The sequence below is a fragment of the Cucumis sativus genome, chromosome 3, assembly GCF_000004075.3.
Source record: "Cucumis sativus cultivar 9930 chromosome 3, Cucumber_9930_V3, whole genome shotgun sequence".
Classification (NCBI taxonomy): Eukaryota; Viridiplantae; Streptophyta; class Magnoliopsida; order Cucurbitales; family Cucurbitaceae; genus Cucumis; species Cucumis sativus.
Window position 1 is genome coordinate 33,495,472 of NC_026657.2, and position 16,334 is coordinate 33,511,805.

At 33.4% G+C, this 16,334-nt stretch overlaps 3 protein-coding genes across 4 annotated transcripts; 2 read left to right on the forward strand and 1 right to left on the reverse strand.

Moving 5' to 3' along the window:
- The first annotated feature begins 1,292 nt into the window (after nt 1-1,292).
- LOC101208537 lies at nt 1,293-6,919 on the forward strand. Of its 2 annotated transcripts, XM_031881925.1 has the most exons (9): nt 1,293-1,453; nt 1,730-1,839; nt 2,014-2,163; nt 2,255-2,487; nt 3,111-3,221; nt 3,953-3,997; nt 4,079-4,359; nt 5,339-5,512; nt 6,575-6,919. In XM_031881925.1, exons 1-7 carry the CDS (start codon nt 1,351-1,353, stop codon nt 4,236-4,238), a joined length of 912 nt encoding a protein of 303 aa, XP_031737785.1. In that variant the 5' UTR covers nt 1,293-1,350; the 3' UTR covers nt 4,239-4,359; nt 5,339-5,512; nt 6,575-6,919. The 2 variants fall into 2 exon arrangements, with proteins under 2 accessions (XP_031737785.1, XP_004136675.1); XM_004136627.3 differs by lacking the exon at nt 5,339-5,512.
- Nucleotides 6,920-7,243: 324 nt separating this feature from the next.
- LOC101208777 (uncharacterized CRM domain-containing protein At3g25440, chloroplastic) lies at nt 7,244-11,419 on the reverse strand. Its single transcript, XM_004136628.3, has 5 exons — nt 10,277-11,419; nt 10,037-10,177; nt 9,395-9,728; nt 8,782-9,183; nt 7,244-7,869 (listed from the first exon to the last, which is right to left on the reverse strand). Exons 2-5 carry the CDS (start codon nt 10,114-10,116, stop codon nt 7,390-7,392), a joined length of 1,296 nt encoding a protein of 431 aa, XP_004136676.1. The 5' UTR covers nt 10,117-10,177; nt 10,277-11,419; the 3' UTR covers nt 7,244-7,389.
- A 439-nt stretch (nt 11,420-11,858) lies between these two features.
- Nucleotides 11,859-15,964, forward strand: LOC101209020 (serine carboxypeptidase-like 45). Its single transcript, XM_004136629.3, has 10 exons — nt 11,859-12,344; nt 12,818-12,919; nt 13,014-13,109; nt 13,193-13,285; nt 13,538-13,608; nt 13,869-14,207; nt 14,312-14,448; nt 14,534-14,626; nt 14,772-14,889; nt 15,590-15,964. The coding sequence occupies exons 1-10, from the start codon at nt 12,086-12,088 to the stop codon at nt 15,719-15,721; spliced, it is 1,440 nt and encodes a 479-aa protein (XP_004136677.1). The 5' UTR covers nt 11,859-12,085; the 3' UTR covers nt 15,722-15,964.
- Nucleotides 15,965-16,334: the final 370 nt, after the last annotated feature.

The window sequence follows — 16,334 nt, forward strand, 5'->3', positions numbered from 1 at the left end:
AACATGATCTATCAGTGATAGACTTATATCATTGATAGAATTTGACAAATTTTGCAAAGCTATATTTGCAAATTTTTTTAAATTGTGCTATATACTTAATTAATTTGAATTTAATTGCTAAATTTGCAACTATTCTTTTTAAAAATATCCATATTGTTCTTTTAGATAGTTTTTTTTTTTTTATGTTGTGGAAGAAATCACATAAACATGCAACAAGAATATAGATACGTCAAACCTTAGAGCCCAACACATGAATACCAATTGATACAATCTATGGTTTGAACAATGGTCTTTAGACATCTTTGGTTATATGAACTCCAAAGTACACCCAAGACAAAATAATGATCACTAGTATCCTTGAGTATGACTTTCTTGTTTGTAAGACTAAGCTTGAAATAAAATCCATGGGCCCTGTAGTAAATAAAAGTGAACACACTCACTTAATTCCTACATTCATTCGAGCTTTGTCTAATTTTTTTCCTTTCGTGATAATGAGTTCCTAAAATATGTCATATTCACAACTATAGCAACACGTTTTGTGTTTTAGAATTATGACTACATTCTTTTTTTATTAAACTTTAAAAGTTTTAAATTATTTCAAATGTTCCTATAAATCAAATGCTATATCATAATATCAAACTAGGTATATTACTGACATACCAATTGTATAAATCTATGTGTGATTTCAGTATTGGAATTCATCTCTTCAACGCCACATCTTTGATCAAAATTGTGCATCGACAATTTTAAAAAGTAAAAGACTAAACTTTTGAATTTTTAAAAAACGAAAACCACACGAAAACATAGATATTAATAAAATAAAATAAAAAATAAGAAAGAATGAAAATAGAAAAATTCTTCTAAAATCTATGCAATCTCCGACTTCTTTTGAACTTTTACTAAGGGTATATAATACAAAACCTATCAAATATCTCTATTTATAAAAAAATTGTGAAAGGTAAAAAAACTACATTTTGTTACCACGTAGGTTCATCTATTTAATAATATTTATAATAAAAAAATTGTTAAAAAAATAACAAATTTGATAAAATATTTATTACATATAGAAAATTTTCAGATTCTATCCCTAATAGATATTGACAGTCACTCAGATAAAAATGTACAAGTGACATTGTTAGAATCCAAAAATTAGGCATAACTCGTAAATATTTTAATTTATTTGCTATTTTTAAAAATGTCAATAATATTATATATATATATATATTTATTTATTTATTTATTTATTTATTTATTTATTTATTGCAAATGATGAAAATAGTCTGAACTTAAAGTTTATTTCTTTAGTTTAAAAGAAAATCAAAAAATAATATGAATGAATGAGAAAGAAAGATGGAGGCAAGAGAAATGGAGGAAGCACTGAAGGTGTTGGACTCTTCTCTTTCTCAAATCAAATGGCGTCTCAAATTTCCAGCCAAGCGTCGTCTCCAATTAGGTCAATTTCTCTTACCTTTCTTCTTTCCCCTCAACTTTTCACCTTTTCAATTCCTTAGTTGTTTCCTAATATCCTCGTTTTGGCAACCTCCGTTTCATTTTATGGTTTATTCGAAATTTGCAACTCATCATGCTAATGGGTTTTGAATTTTGATTATTGCATATATGAAGTTTTCGAGTTTGGAAAGCATTTGCAGTAGAACATAAAGTTTCATAAGCTACAGGTTTTTATCCATACATTCATCATCCCTTGATCATGGTTTGTTTGATGGTGCAGATGTCTTAGCTTTGTGTACTGGAATGAGACCAGTTGTGATGATAGACTATGGTGGGAAGATGCCTGAACTGCAACAGCGGCTTTGTGCACTTCTGAAACTGATTCAAACGGTTCATTACTTACTTCTTGCTTGCATATTGTGTTGGAATATAAATTACGTTGTTTAATGTCTGTATATCGTTAAAATCGTTTGGTCAGTGGTCATTGAAGATTTATGGCCATTTTATCTATCTTAGTGTCCTGTGTTGCAACTTTTATAATATTGATGTTTTAAACCGGTGCAGGAATTACATATATTTGAGAATCTTAAGGTAATGGTCATGGAAGATATGATATATCTGATACATGTGCAAGGACTCGCCGAACATGTTCATTCAACTTTAAATTCCAAATTCACACTTCTCCTTGTGGACATTGAACAGGACCCTCCCAAGGTTCATAGTGATCTTTGATTATCATCTTTTAATTTTCGAGGTTCTGCATTTTACCATCTTTGGTGATTTCCTTTTGTCTTCTTTGCTTCAGATGATAGTAGATGCTGAGAAAAGTTCACTGGGTTTGCAGCTTAAATCAATTCAAAAGTTGTTCTCATCTTTGTTTTCTCAAGATGAAACAGAAAGTGGCCCATTACCATCTGTTGGGGAAACCTGCACAACGGATATCAGATCCTCTATTCATGGGATTAGTTCTCAGTCTTCTGTCATTGATCTTAGTAACTTTTTGCAGCATACTGAAATCACTCTGCCAACTCTAAATGGGTAATTCTTTACTTTTGTGCACCCCTTTATCCTTCATTGCTTCCATAGGACTCATAGACTACCTAGAGGCATTTTTTAGCTTTGCAGTCAACGTTATTGGAAAATTGTGGAATGAAGTGGATATAGAGGGAAATTTACCTGTATGTAAAGTAACCACCTTCTGACTAGAGAGACATTAGGGGATTGAATTTGGATCCTTCAGTAGACCTTTTTGGAAAATCTCTCTTCTCATATAGTTAGTTGGAGAAGCATTTTTGTAGCTTTAGCACTTGAGTAGGTAATTCTAGTTGGAGCAATTTTTTGTTAGCTCTAAGGGTTCAGAAGTTTCATTATGTCCTGTTGTAAACTCTGATTCTATCAATGAGAATGAATTACCAATTTAAAATGTAAATAAGTGTAAAGAAATCAATTATAACTTTTGACTAGAAGGCTCTCTTTTGTAGATTTCCTCTTGTTTAGCTCTCCCAAGACCCTTGGTGGTTTTGCTATGCTTTTTCTTTTAATATCTCTTTTCCAATGTTTCTTATTAAAAGGGAACGAAGAGGAATTCAAATGAGCATTCAATGTGATTTATAGCATGGTTTAATTTCTTTCTTTTTATAAATTGAGTTTATTTGCTTCAGATGGCTTCTTGGCTATCCAATTGTATACCTTTTTGATAAGGAGCACATATCTGAGGCTACTTACAATCTTTCTGCTAAGCCTCTTCACATCTTCAGATTATCAGTTAGCAGGTACACCATTTCTAATTTGTTTCCTGCGAGCAAAATGATCATTTTAGAAAGTTTATTCAAGTAAAATTGTTTCAATGCTAAACATGATAAGAAACAATCTTAAAGTAAAAGTAGGGGAAAAAATAATCTATATTCATTTCTGCATGATTACCATACTCAAGATACTGACATAACCCTTCCATAATTCAAATCTATTTATGGTTCAAAATCAATTCGAAAGAACAGTAAACTAGTTGGCTGACAAACTTTTCATATGTCTAAAACCCAATTCCAGTCCTTAAATTTCGTTAATGACTCAACTGATGGATGCTTTTTTCGTGTTGTTTGACAGTTCTTCTTTCATAAAGCCTTTCCTTCTCTAACATCATATGAAGTGGAGTTGTGCAAACTTGTTGCATACCTATCAGATAAAGAAAAAAACTAAACTAAACGCTAGCTAATTCTCTTAGAATGAGTTTACAATAACTTTCGGAATATTGAATAATGCTATTAGCCGATTTGTAGAAACAGTTTTCAATATTTCATATGGCTCAGTTAAATAATTAAAAGAAAATTTGGAAGTAACATATAAATGAACTTACAAAAAAATCTCACTTTCAAGCAATTATAGAAGAAGCACGATTAAAGTATTTGTTGAAAAAATGGTTCTTCAAAAAGTACTTCTTATTGAAGAAGTACTTAAAAGATTTTTCTCTAGAGGTCTTTCAACTGACTGAGTTACTGTACCACAGGAGAGGCGGTTCCACAAAAGAATCTCAGCTAGAAGAGCTTCTAAGGTAAGTTAAGGTTCAAATTTTGGGATACGATTGTTGGAAAAATAGATATTGAGTATCTTACTAAATAAATTTGAACAACAGTTTCACAGTGCCTTATGAGCTTAGCATGAGAGGAGCGAAGGAGGCATGGGCAGAGGCATTTTTGGAAAGTATGCAGCAAAAGTGGGAGAGATGCAGTCAAGTGTGGGGTTCGTTGAGGATGGAGGTTACTGAATGTCATGCACAGGCCATTGTCTTGTAAATTGTGATCCTGCCAATCAAGAAAAAGAAATGAAAGAATTGTAATCTGCACATAAACACCTGAACGAAACGGCATCCTCTCTTGGCTCCCATCTACTCCTAACTTCGTCTTGCATTTTCAGGTATTTTTCTATCCTAAACTTGAATACTTCACTTTTCCTTTTCAACCTCATGGTTTAAATTTATTGTTTTTCAAAGTTATAGGTTAACAATGGTTAAAATACGATTTTATTTAGTTCCTATAATTTGGAGTTGGTGTTTATTTGGTTTATGGATTTTGGGTTGGGTGATTGTGTCTATATTCGTCTACGAAGTTTCAAAAGTAACCCTTAAATTTATTTGCTTAGTTTTCAATTTTTAGAAATAAATTTTTTGGCAATGAACTATTCTTATTTCTTATATATTTTTTATTCTTCATAAGCATTTCTAATTAAAAGTTTGGAAACAACACAATTATTCTTTTTTTCTAGTGTTATTTTTCCAAAACATTATTTTGAAATCAAAAGAAGAGAGTTTAATAGACCAAATGTCAGAGACTAAATTGTTGGAACTCTCTTCTTCTAAAATTGTTTTGAAATCGATTATTCGATCCATAATTGTTGGAACTGCTGATTTTCTTGATCACGTTGGAAAACTGGTTTGTTAGCATGGCAATGGACTCATTTACTTGACCATAGAGTGCTTTTCCTTTCTCAAGGGATTCATCTTCATGAATTGATTGGAACGAAACACCTTTACATTTACTTTCTACTCTATCTGCTAAGGAGATTTCAAATGTGAGTAAGGAACCAAACAATTCATCTAGAGAGAGTATGACATCATGTGCTTCTAATCTTCTGGAGAGAGATTGTAAGACTTTCCTGACTAGCTTTGCTTCTGGAATTCCTTCACCAAGATCAAAGAATCATTGGCAATTTCCAGAACCCGTACATTGTACTCAGTTATGGTTTCTTCTTCCATTATTCTTAGTGATTCAAACTTAGTAGTCAACAGCAGTAGACGAGAGGTCTTTACTTTAGATGTTCCCTCAAATGCTACTTCAAGGCTTTTCCATGCGTCTTTTGCTGTAACACGGGAGTTGATTAATTTGAACATGTTCAGGTCGACTCCATTATGTATGGCATTGAGAGCTCGAGAATTTCTCAAGGATTCCTGCTCCTCTGCATCAGTCCAGGCTTCCTCTGGTTTTGGCACAGGCTTACCATCAACAGTAACCGTAGGTGGTTTCCATCCAATTTTAACTGCTTTCCAGGCCTTTGCATCCAGAGACTTTAGGTATGACGTCATGCGAGTCTTCCAATAAGAATAGTTTTTTCCATCCAATATGGGTGGTCTTGTAGCGACAACAACTTCTCCTAGCGTTTCCTTTTATATCGAACCCGTTATGATACCAATTGAAAAGTGAGTAAGTTAAATACTCTTTAGCTATATCACAAGTATCTAACTATACGAATAACTAAAACACACTGAAAATAAGTAACACAGTGCACTTTGGTTACCCAGTTCGGCAAATACGGCCTACATCTGGAGAGTTTCTTTGCTCAGATAAGAAATATTATTGAGATTCATCATATGTAACTTATCTCACTAGTTACATTAGATAGTCATAATGAAAACTAATAGTAAACTCAGGCTCCCTCTGAAGGTACAAAAAATCTCTTCTAAAACTAGTCCAGACTCCCCTTGACTTCGTGAATTGATCCCTCAATTCAATGGTCTTCATATAAATATATTTCTTATCTTCTCATAATTCACATATCAACAACACAGTCTACAATGTCAAGATCAATATGATATATTCATTAAACATTCACCTTGAACAACTTGATCAGACGAGTTCGTATAATTCTTTCGAGAATCGGATTTCTTCGTACTTCCGTAACAACCACCGATCTTGGTATATATATATGTTCCCAAAATATTTTATGGAGATACCTTCTTCCACATAAGAAGGAAACAAACTCATAATAGGAAAACGTGGTAGCTAAAGGGTATTTAACTTACTCACATTTCACCTTTTCCTCATTTCTTCACTAATTCTCGGCCACACTTCCTTTCCTTTCTCAATATTTTAGCCATCTTTTTGTTTTTCACCTTTCCTCATTTACTCTATTGTCTGCTCTTTGTTTTACCTTTTCAAGTATATCCTCTCAGCGTGTGGGTGGAGATTTAGCATTCAAAATTCCTGATATGTCTGTTCATAATGTGGGAACTTAGAAGTACCTAAATAGTTTGATAGTTGATGTAATTGTGAGCAAAGTAAAGATTCTTTTGTAGTGTTTGAAGTTGCCTTTTCTCAGCCTTTTCCAATCAATGAAAATGTTTCTTTTGTGGCAGTATTGATTTCACATCGATCAAGTTCTTAGCAAAATGGAGGTTTGAGCAGCTGGGGAACGTTGAGTGGTGTACACTTCGAAGCTTGAACATGTGAGATTGCTCATTTGTTCGTGGCAGAATGGTTTTTGAATAATGCAAGACTGTGTATAAGTTAGAGTGGAGTGAGACAATGGATCCATCAAGACTAGAGTTAGTATTTTGCATTTTGCATCAAATTTAGTAATGAAATTTCAAAGATGTATGTTGGGTAATACATTTTTATAAAGATATCATTGTAATGTAGTTACCAACTATATATTATGTTAAAATTCAAACAAACATTTTTTATTTTCCCAGAACTACAAATCTTACATAGTACAAGAACTTCCTCTTTTCATTTCTTGAATCAAAACAGCTTTTCATAGCCTAAGTGTCATCGAAGATGATACCAAATTGACAAACCAGGCTTCATTTTAATTGACCGTATAGAAATAGCAAGAAACTTACATCTTATCTCAGAACCGTTGATAACCATTTGACTTCTACTTGAGTCCTTTGCTTAAAAAAAGTATGGTGAAGAATTCAAGTCTTTTACGAAGAAAAAAATTGAGATAAAACTAAAACAGAACTTAATTTGATTTAAATATCAAAATCAAATTCCAACTTAATGAAACTTAAAAGTGGTAGAAATTCAAGGTCAAATCTATAGAAGCAGTTGGCTATTATGATATTTGAAAATTTCTTTTATACACAAATTAACTCGTGTTTTCATTGAATCAAAGTATCATACATCTGTTGAAGTTGAACAAAAATCAAACTTCCATCTAATGCAATTTTTATGAGTGTATCGGTAGTTCTTGCTTATGAAATTCACACTTGTTCGGGAAAGCTGAACATGTGTTCATTGTGGTTGAGGAAATCTCTTCCGTCTGGGAAACACTAACTTCCATTCTCCCTTCACCAGACTCATCTAATTTGTCACTTTCAAAATCTGATTCACTTGTAGAAAAGCAAGCATCTGCAAATCCATCTCCAATATCTAATGATTCGTCATCCGAGAAATCGGGATTTCTTTGATTCATAACATCAGATGCTAGGCAAAGAGCAGCAGAATGAGAGTCTTCCATATTAGTAATTTGATATTTGTCTGAGTTCAAGTTGTCAGATGGAACGTTTAAGATGGACAATGGGTTCCTATCATTTGGATCACCGTAAAGTGCAATATGCCTGTAATATAGCTCCAGTTCCTTCTCAGCAATGGCAATGAAGCGGCGTACAGACTCGAGGGATTGCTCGTATTTGGACTTTTCCAGTGCCTGCAAGGATGGAAGGCGTTCACATGATATATTCATATTCAATTTCCGAAAAAAGAAAAAGAAAAAAAATCCACTTAACATTCACATCGACGTTTTAAACATGTCCATTGCTACAAAGGTAGGATAACAAAAGGCAAACAATACGATAACATAACGGGAGACCAGACCAAGTTCGCAACATTTGGGTATTTGCTGTTAAATGAAGGCTTTCCTATACAACGGCCTAATTTCAGTACGTTGTTTTCTAATCAAGCTAACTAAATGACTTAACGTGAAAATGGAATACTGCATTATTCTTCAAGGTATCTACACACCTGACAGCATGATAGGAATTGCCTGTTATTGTTAAATGTTAGCAATATCATTGTACAGTAATGCTCTCTATCAAATTTCACAAGATGCAAAATCCTAAACTTCCCTCTCTGTTTGTTTGATTCTTTTTTCCCCAAGAAAGCTCAGAGAAGAGCCGCTATAGAACCATTTACACCACAAAATTCTGATAGGACAGAGAACATAGAACAAAAGCACAGTTGTGATTTTGGACTTGTTATCTATGAAACCGCTGGATCTGGATCATTACTGAAGAAAAGAATTACAAACTCTCCAAGTCTCCAAGAGGCTTGTACTCTCCCTCCCCAGTGTTTGACACTCCAACAATCCAAAAACCCAAAATATTTGCTTAGGTGAACTGCACACTTCTCTAACTTCAATACTGTTACTTAATTACACGGCTCACTCCCATGTGCATATTTTACACTCAAAAAGCTAAATAATCCTACTGTACATTCTCCTTCACTTTAATGTCTAAAATAAAGATGCACTGGTCCAAACACTCGGATTTCCAATTTAAAGACAAGTACTTTACAAAAATTCACTGAATACATTAGGAAAACTGAAAATTTAAAGACTAACCCGTTTTTTAGATAATGTATCAATTGGTGACATAACTTCTGGTTGCACATAGTCCTTCCCTCGATAGAAGATAATAGTATCATCACCGATTATCTGTATTGGGATTCCTCCACTCAATCTTGCAATTTCCTGTGCGTACTCATGCACTTGGCCAGGTTTACAAGGCTTGCAATAAACTTTAACAGTTTCGTGTTTCTTCCAATGCATGTGCATGTTTAGAATCACACCTCCAAAAACTCCTCTTCTTCCAATAGGTACATAATTAGATCTCTTTTGACCCATTTTCTTTATATAAAATCGTTCCTCACCAGTCAGATCGTGTGGTTTCACCATAGGACCCTGAACTTTAGGAACTTCATACCGCCTTAACCTCTCAATCAGCAATGCTTCCTTAATCCTGGCCTGCAACAAAATATGTGCAACTGTAACTGAATAACATATGAAAAATTGCCAACATCGATGAAGTTGAAAACTATCTCCTCTAATCCCAAAAAAAAAAAAAGAAAAATCTTTTCTTTTGAAGTGAGCGAACTTTCCCCAAATACATTGAATAAACTAGACCTTAACATTATAGACCCATGTAACATTTCTGAAACATTTCTTTTTTGCTTACGTTTTCCAGCTTGTTCTTGATTCTCTCTGCTGCATTTGGAAATTTCTGTTTCTTCTTCCCCTTGACACGCAGTTGACGAGGGTCTCTCTTATTTGCTGCTTTTCTTTTCTGCTTTAATCTCATTCGCTGCATCTTCAACTTTTTTTTAGTTTTCCACTTCTCTTTTTTTGGAGGATCTACTTCATGTGTTTCAAACTTTGGTTTCCCTTGGGATACGACAAGATTCACAGAACCATGGCTCAGATTTCTAAATCCCAACAAAGGTTTTGAGATGTTGGCTTCAGGAAATTTTTTGATTTGGGAGAAAACAGTGTCAGGGATCTCAAGAATAGGTCTGCAAGAAAAATATATGATGGAAACAAATTAGAATTCAACCAGAAAACTCAGCAAAATTTAATAAATCCATATTGTAGATTCTAAACTATTTCCTTCAAAATCAAACACAAGTTTTTATCTTCCAATCTAGAACCTGCTAGGCCAGGTTAAATTATAAACGCATAAAAAACGAGAGGAAACAGAACAACAAAGAAATTTATCAGTAATGTGCAAAATTGAAGTAAAGGGGGTTGGAAATTGCTCTTCAAAATAAAAACACATCGATATTCAAGTAAAGAAGATGGAAGAAGCTTGAATGAATAGTACCTGAAAGACAGTTGGTTCAGAGATGATGATCTGAAAAGCAGAGGAGCTCTGCGAAGATTATGAAACAAAGATTTGGCCATATAGCTATCTTTCTTATATCAAAATTCATTAACATGCTACCATTACTTCCATTTGAAAATGCTGTAAAACAAAAAGGAATCAGTAAATATAAATTTAAGAAAGAACGGGAAATTGCCAAAAATAAGACAATTTTAGGAGGTTTTAAGGGTTTTAGGATACCTTTCTAAAATGTATGAGTTTTGAGGCAATTATTTATGAAATGTCGTAAATGCCCTCACTAAAGAAACCCCTAAATTTTCAATCGACCTTCTCCTTCTTCCCCTCTCCATCACTCGGATTGGCTGACTGTGACCGCCGGCGACTTCGACGGAAGGTGAACACGATTTAGACCCCCACGCGTGTGACTACCCAAACGTTCGAAGGGTTCAACGGCCAGAGCTCTGATGTTGTCTCCGTTCAATGAAGCCGCCGCCAGTTTTTGCCTCACTTTCGTGCATAGTCTATCTAATAGTGAGGTTGCTGATAGCCTGATTTAGGGGAATTTCTGCCGTATGCGCGAGAAGAAGATGGAGATTCACCAAATTGAGATTTGTAGGGTTTTTTTAACTTAAGGGACAATCTGGACTTTTCATCTCCTATTTGTCCAAAAGCATCCCATAAATCTTTTCTCCTCCCACCATTCTCCCGGAAATTATCTGCAACTCATTCACTCAAAACAAGCTGAATCAAATTCCTGAAACAAACCTTTCATGAACAACTTTCGATTCAAGATCTTTTAACAATGGAAACAAATTTATTTGATAAATAATTAAATAACTCCATAAATTAACAGCTCCATTGCAACAGGCAAACTTCAATTACACGAAAATTTTCAAATAACCTGAGCTGACACAATCACAGTTCAGTTAAGTGACTGAGTTCCAACAATTTCTGAATTCCCCTATGCATTTTTAACTATAACGTCATTTCAACAGGAAGAAAAATAAGGTAATATCAGAAAATTTGAGGTTTGGATATGATCCCATTATCTCTACATTATTTCAGAAGAACCCACCAAAATCCAAATCCCCTGTTTGGATACCAAATTAATCAAATAAAATCACAATTTCAAGTTTCCCAAACTAAAAAGAATTGTAAACCCAGAAAAAGCGTTGTCCCTAAAAGAAACATGAATACAGGAAATGAGGCACGAGAGAGAGCAGGTGCGTGTGAAAAAAACCATCGGAAGCAGTGGGTGAGAGAATCGACGGCAGTGTGAGTTGTGAGAGAGGCAAGTGGGGAAGAGACTGACGGCAGTGAAGGGAGAGAGAGAATCGACGCTGAGAAAAACCCCAAAGCAATCAGCACTTCAGCAGCCGGTTCGAAGGCTTCGAACCGACAGATATCGAATGACTCGGTCTAGTTATTTAGATCCGGTTTAATTATTACTTTTTATAAAATAAACCGAACTTGTTTCCCACCAGATAAAGTTAAAAAGGAAGAGGGAAAAAAGGTGTACGTGAGTGAATAGAAAGTGAGAGAGTGATCAATTGGTGTAATTAAGAAAGTGTGGAATTGCAAAGTGATAATAAACGTGTAAGACCAAGTGATAATTAACTAAGAAACCCAAATCATGGGACCATTATAGTCTCACTGCATATTGAAAAGAAAGCTAGCAGAAGACAAAACATAAACTCTATAATACACGATACTATTGATTTTCCTTTTCATAACGCTCTTATTTAAAAAGTAGGCTCACAAATTTGGCTCTCTTGTGGTCTTTTTCAATATCATTTCCAACTCCACTAATACAACCGTGAACAACACCCAACAAAGCTCCTTCTTTTCCAAGGGGCAAGACATGACCACTATTGATCATTCAAAAAGTCTTTCAATTACGTGTTGATTTGGTCCATGTGAGAAGTGCACCAATGGCCATTATTTCTCTAAATTCCATCTATTTCTAGCCAAATGTGTTTATATAGATAGATAATAGAGAAAGAGACTGGAGTGATCGATTGGCAGTTTTGGGGGGGAAAGAAGAAAGAAATGGATGATCAGAAGCTAAGTGTAGTGAGTTTGGTTGTAATTCATGTGGCAGTACTATTATTTTCAAGTGTATTGGGTGCTCATTTAGAAGATGAAATTAGAAGCTTGCCAAGCCAACCAAGTGATAGTAAGGCAAATTTCAAGCAGTTTGGTGGGTATGTTACGATTGATGAGAAACAGGGGAGGGCTCTGTTTTATTACTTTGTTGAAGCACAAACCCAGCCTACTTCTAAGCCTCTTGTCTTGTGGCTCAATGGAGGTAATTTCTTTCTGTTTTTGGTTCGGTGGATGAATGACTTAAATTTGAGTTGGAAATGAAATATGTCTTACTTCTCAAATTTTAAGTTTTTTTTTATCTTACTTTTCTTATTGTTGTTCATGTCAGATCCACTTTAACCATTAAAATGGAATCTTGTACGCATAGATTGGCCTTTCGTTTCCTCTCACTCTCTCTTTTGGTCTCATCTCTCTCACTCACTTGTAGACTCTTCTCTATTCTGTTCTTCCCTCTCTCACCCATCACACCAAACCTCGATCTCTTCTTGTACAATTGATCTCTTCTGTTATTTCTTTTCTTGAAAAATCACAATGCGAAAGTTCTTTTTTTATGATTAGATGAATGGGAAAGAATTATCTCAAGTTTAATGCATGATTTGTTGAATAATCAAATATTAAATGGTCAATATAGAGGGCTTGATTGAAAAGTTTGGTTTTCTTTTTCCTGAATGGTAGGTCCTGGGTGTTCTTCTGTTGGAGCTGGAGCTTTCATAGAACATGGGCCCTTTAAAATTAATGGAGAAACTCTAGTGAAGAATGAGTATAGTTGGAACACAGGCAAGACATATTTGAATTATTTAGTAGATGGCAACAAATAAAGTAGCATGATTTAGTGAGTTAGTGAATCATTGATGTTGTTGGTTTTGTTTAGAAGCAAACATGTTATATGTGGAGTCACCAGCAGGTGTTGGATTCTCATATTCTTCTAATAAATCTTTCTACTCCAAAATTAACGATAAAATTACAGGTAATATAGGTTTGTTTAAATAAAATAAAATGATTGAAATGATGTGATATTAAAATGATCTGAAATGTGGGTTTGGTGATTAGCAAGAGACAATCTGCTATTTCTTCAGAATTGGTTCGTCAAATTTCCCGAGTACAAGAATGCAGACTTTTACATTACTGGAGAGAGCTACGGAGGTATTTCTTTAAATTAGTTTCTATACAATAAAAAGTCATATCAATTACTGTTAACTTAAATTTCCTTAGACTATTACGGTGTTATAGTTCATATCATTTTCTTTGTTGATTACGTTTTTACTGTCTCTTAAAAAACGATAAATACTTTTACAATAGTATAATATTATTCACGTTAATTACTTATCGATCAATTCAATGAACGTATTCTTTTTTATGCTAATTTTGCACCATGTTTGACTTCTATGAGGACAGGACACTATGTTCCACAATTAGCCCAGCTCATTCTCAAGTCCAAAGCCAATATCAAACTAAAAGGAATCGCTGTGAGTATAGTATTAGACCCCATTTCAATTACGCTCTTGAGTTTTCTGTTCAATCTTTTATATAGGGTCAAAATTGAAGCCTCAAACTTGGTAAAAATGGAACGTTCAAATTTTACGAAGAGTTGTAAATTTAAGAGCTCAATTTTTACAACAAAAAGTTCGACACGAGTAGTTTCTAACTTAATTTATTTTTTAATTAATTTGAATGGAATGGAATTTGAATTTGAACTCTAATGAGGGGATGTATATTATGGGCGCAGATAGGAAATCCACTTCTAGACTTGGTGAATGACTTCAACGCTAGAGATAAATTTATGTGGTCACACGGCGTCATTTCCGACTCAGCTTATATGCTTTTGAGTTCAATATGCAATACTTCACGGTTTTATCAAGAGATCTTTCAAGGCTTCATTTCTTCAGATTGTATCTTCGTTTTTTCTGAGGTTTCCAAGCAACTTTCTCCCCTCATAGATGATTACAATGTCATCGGCGACGTTTGTTCCCTCACCGCCAAATCACAGCCTTCCGTTCTCCTTCATCCACTTTCCTCTTTCATCACTAAATCTGTTTCACAACGCCACCTTCTAAGTCACCCTCAGGTGAGATTACTTAATTAACTACCTCTAGCAATTTACACAAACACATATATATACAAATTGTTAATTAGTACTAAAATGTTGAGGTGTGTGTGATGGATGATCAGGAAAAGGTTGGTATTGACAGAGATGTTTGTTCACAAGAAAATATAGCAAAGTATTTAAATAGAAACGATGTTCAAAAAGCTCTCCACGCCAAACTTATTGGAGTCGATCAATGGAGTGTATGCAACAGCAACAATTCGTAAGTTAACTAATTAATTATATATATTAATCTTTGAAGTTAATTAGAAATTAAAGAATCAAATATCTAATAAATTAATCTGCAGAGATTGGCATTATGATCTTAAGAACTGGCTTACACCTACGATTGGTGTCGTTGGCTCACTTGTCAAGTCTCACATTCGAGTCTTGGTTTACAGGTACTAATTACTAATTAGTAATTAGAGAGAAAATAACCTTATTACTAAAGGTTCATCTTCTCATGACCATCATCTACTACTTTGATAAATACAAATTTTGAAATTGATAAGTAAATTTTGAAGGCTATTGATATATTGTTTACAGTGGTGATCAAGACTCAGTCGTCTCATTTACTGGAACAAGGACATTGGTGAATTTATTAGCAAACTCATTGGGTCTAAATATAACTATGTCTTACAAAGTTTGGGTCGTGGACAATCAGGTTAGTATTCATGGCTCGTTTGATGATAATTTACGTGGAAGTTTACAATTTATTTACCTTGTTTTCAATTTTTAGAAACAAAATTTGTGCACTTATATTTTTTTTATTCTCCAAAAACAACACAATTCAATTTTTTCTTCTAACATTGTTTTGGAAAGTTTTCAAAAATAGCCAATTTTATAAGGTATTTACATCATATAGCAAAATTTTTAAATACTAGTAAAAGTTTAACCAGTTTATCAATAACTATCATTGATAGAATCTAAAATTTTGCTATAGCCGGTAAAATATTGTTATTTCTAAAAATGTTCATATTATTTTTTTAAAACATGAATATTTATATTTTTATATCATTTTTACCACCATTAAAAAATTTTAAAATTAATAAAAGGACTAAGATGAGTCATTAAATTTTTTATTTTAACATTGATTTTTTGAAAAAAATGTGTTTTCAATCAAACGGATGAAAATATTTATATAAACGGCTACAATGAACTATAATTATCTAAATGTATCGTCGGTAGAAAGTAAAAGTTAGATAATCTATGGTCTATAGAAAGTAAAAGTTTATTTTATCCGTAAATATTTGTGATTTTAAAAATATTACTATATACTTAATTATGAGTTCTACCGTTAGGATTTGGAGTAATTATATTTGAAAATAATGATAGTTGATTGTGTTTACGGGGTGATTTGATAGGCTGGTGGGTGGAGTGAAGCTTATGGTAAGTTTCTATCCTTCGCAACCGTAAGAGGAGCTTCTCACTTGGCTCCAGAGACTCAACCCAAGACATCTTTGGCGCTTTTCAAAGCATTTTTGGATGGAATTTAATTACTTCTTCAACAAATGTGACCCTTTCCTTCTTCTTCATTTTCTTTTCTAATTCTTTTGGGATATTCATATGCAATATAGCACCCCCAAAGGCCAAAGAAACGATCTATATATTATTTAAATAAAGTTACATATTCGAAGCAACAACGTACGTAATACAGTAATATATCCAAAATTTTATGTAATATTGGTTAACAATAATTTGGTTCAAATTCTATTTTGGTCTATGAACTTTTTTTATTCTATATTGATCCTTAAACTTTTAGAAATATATGTTTTAGTCTCTAAACATAAACAATTTTCCAAGTTTATAAACTAACCATTATTTATTTATCTGTAAATATATAAGGGGAGAGAATATAAAATATGAAATGACAATAAATTGTTGATAGTAATCAATTGCTCATATATCATTTTTTTTTTTTTGTATGTATGTAATAAGTATGTATCAGTGATAGACGATAAACACGAAAATGTTTCTATTTGTGATAAACATGAATGTAGTTTGAGAAAATATATAAAAATAATTGTCCATTGAACAGAACGATAGTCTATCAATATCAAAGTGAGCTTAATTCAACAATGATTGACATGAATTTTCATTGTGAAGGTA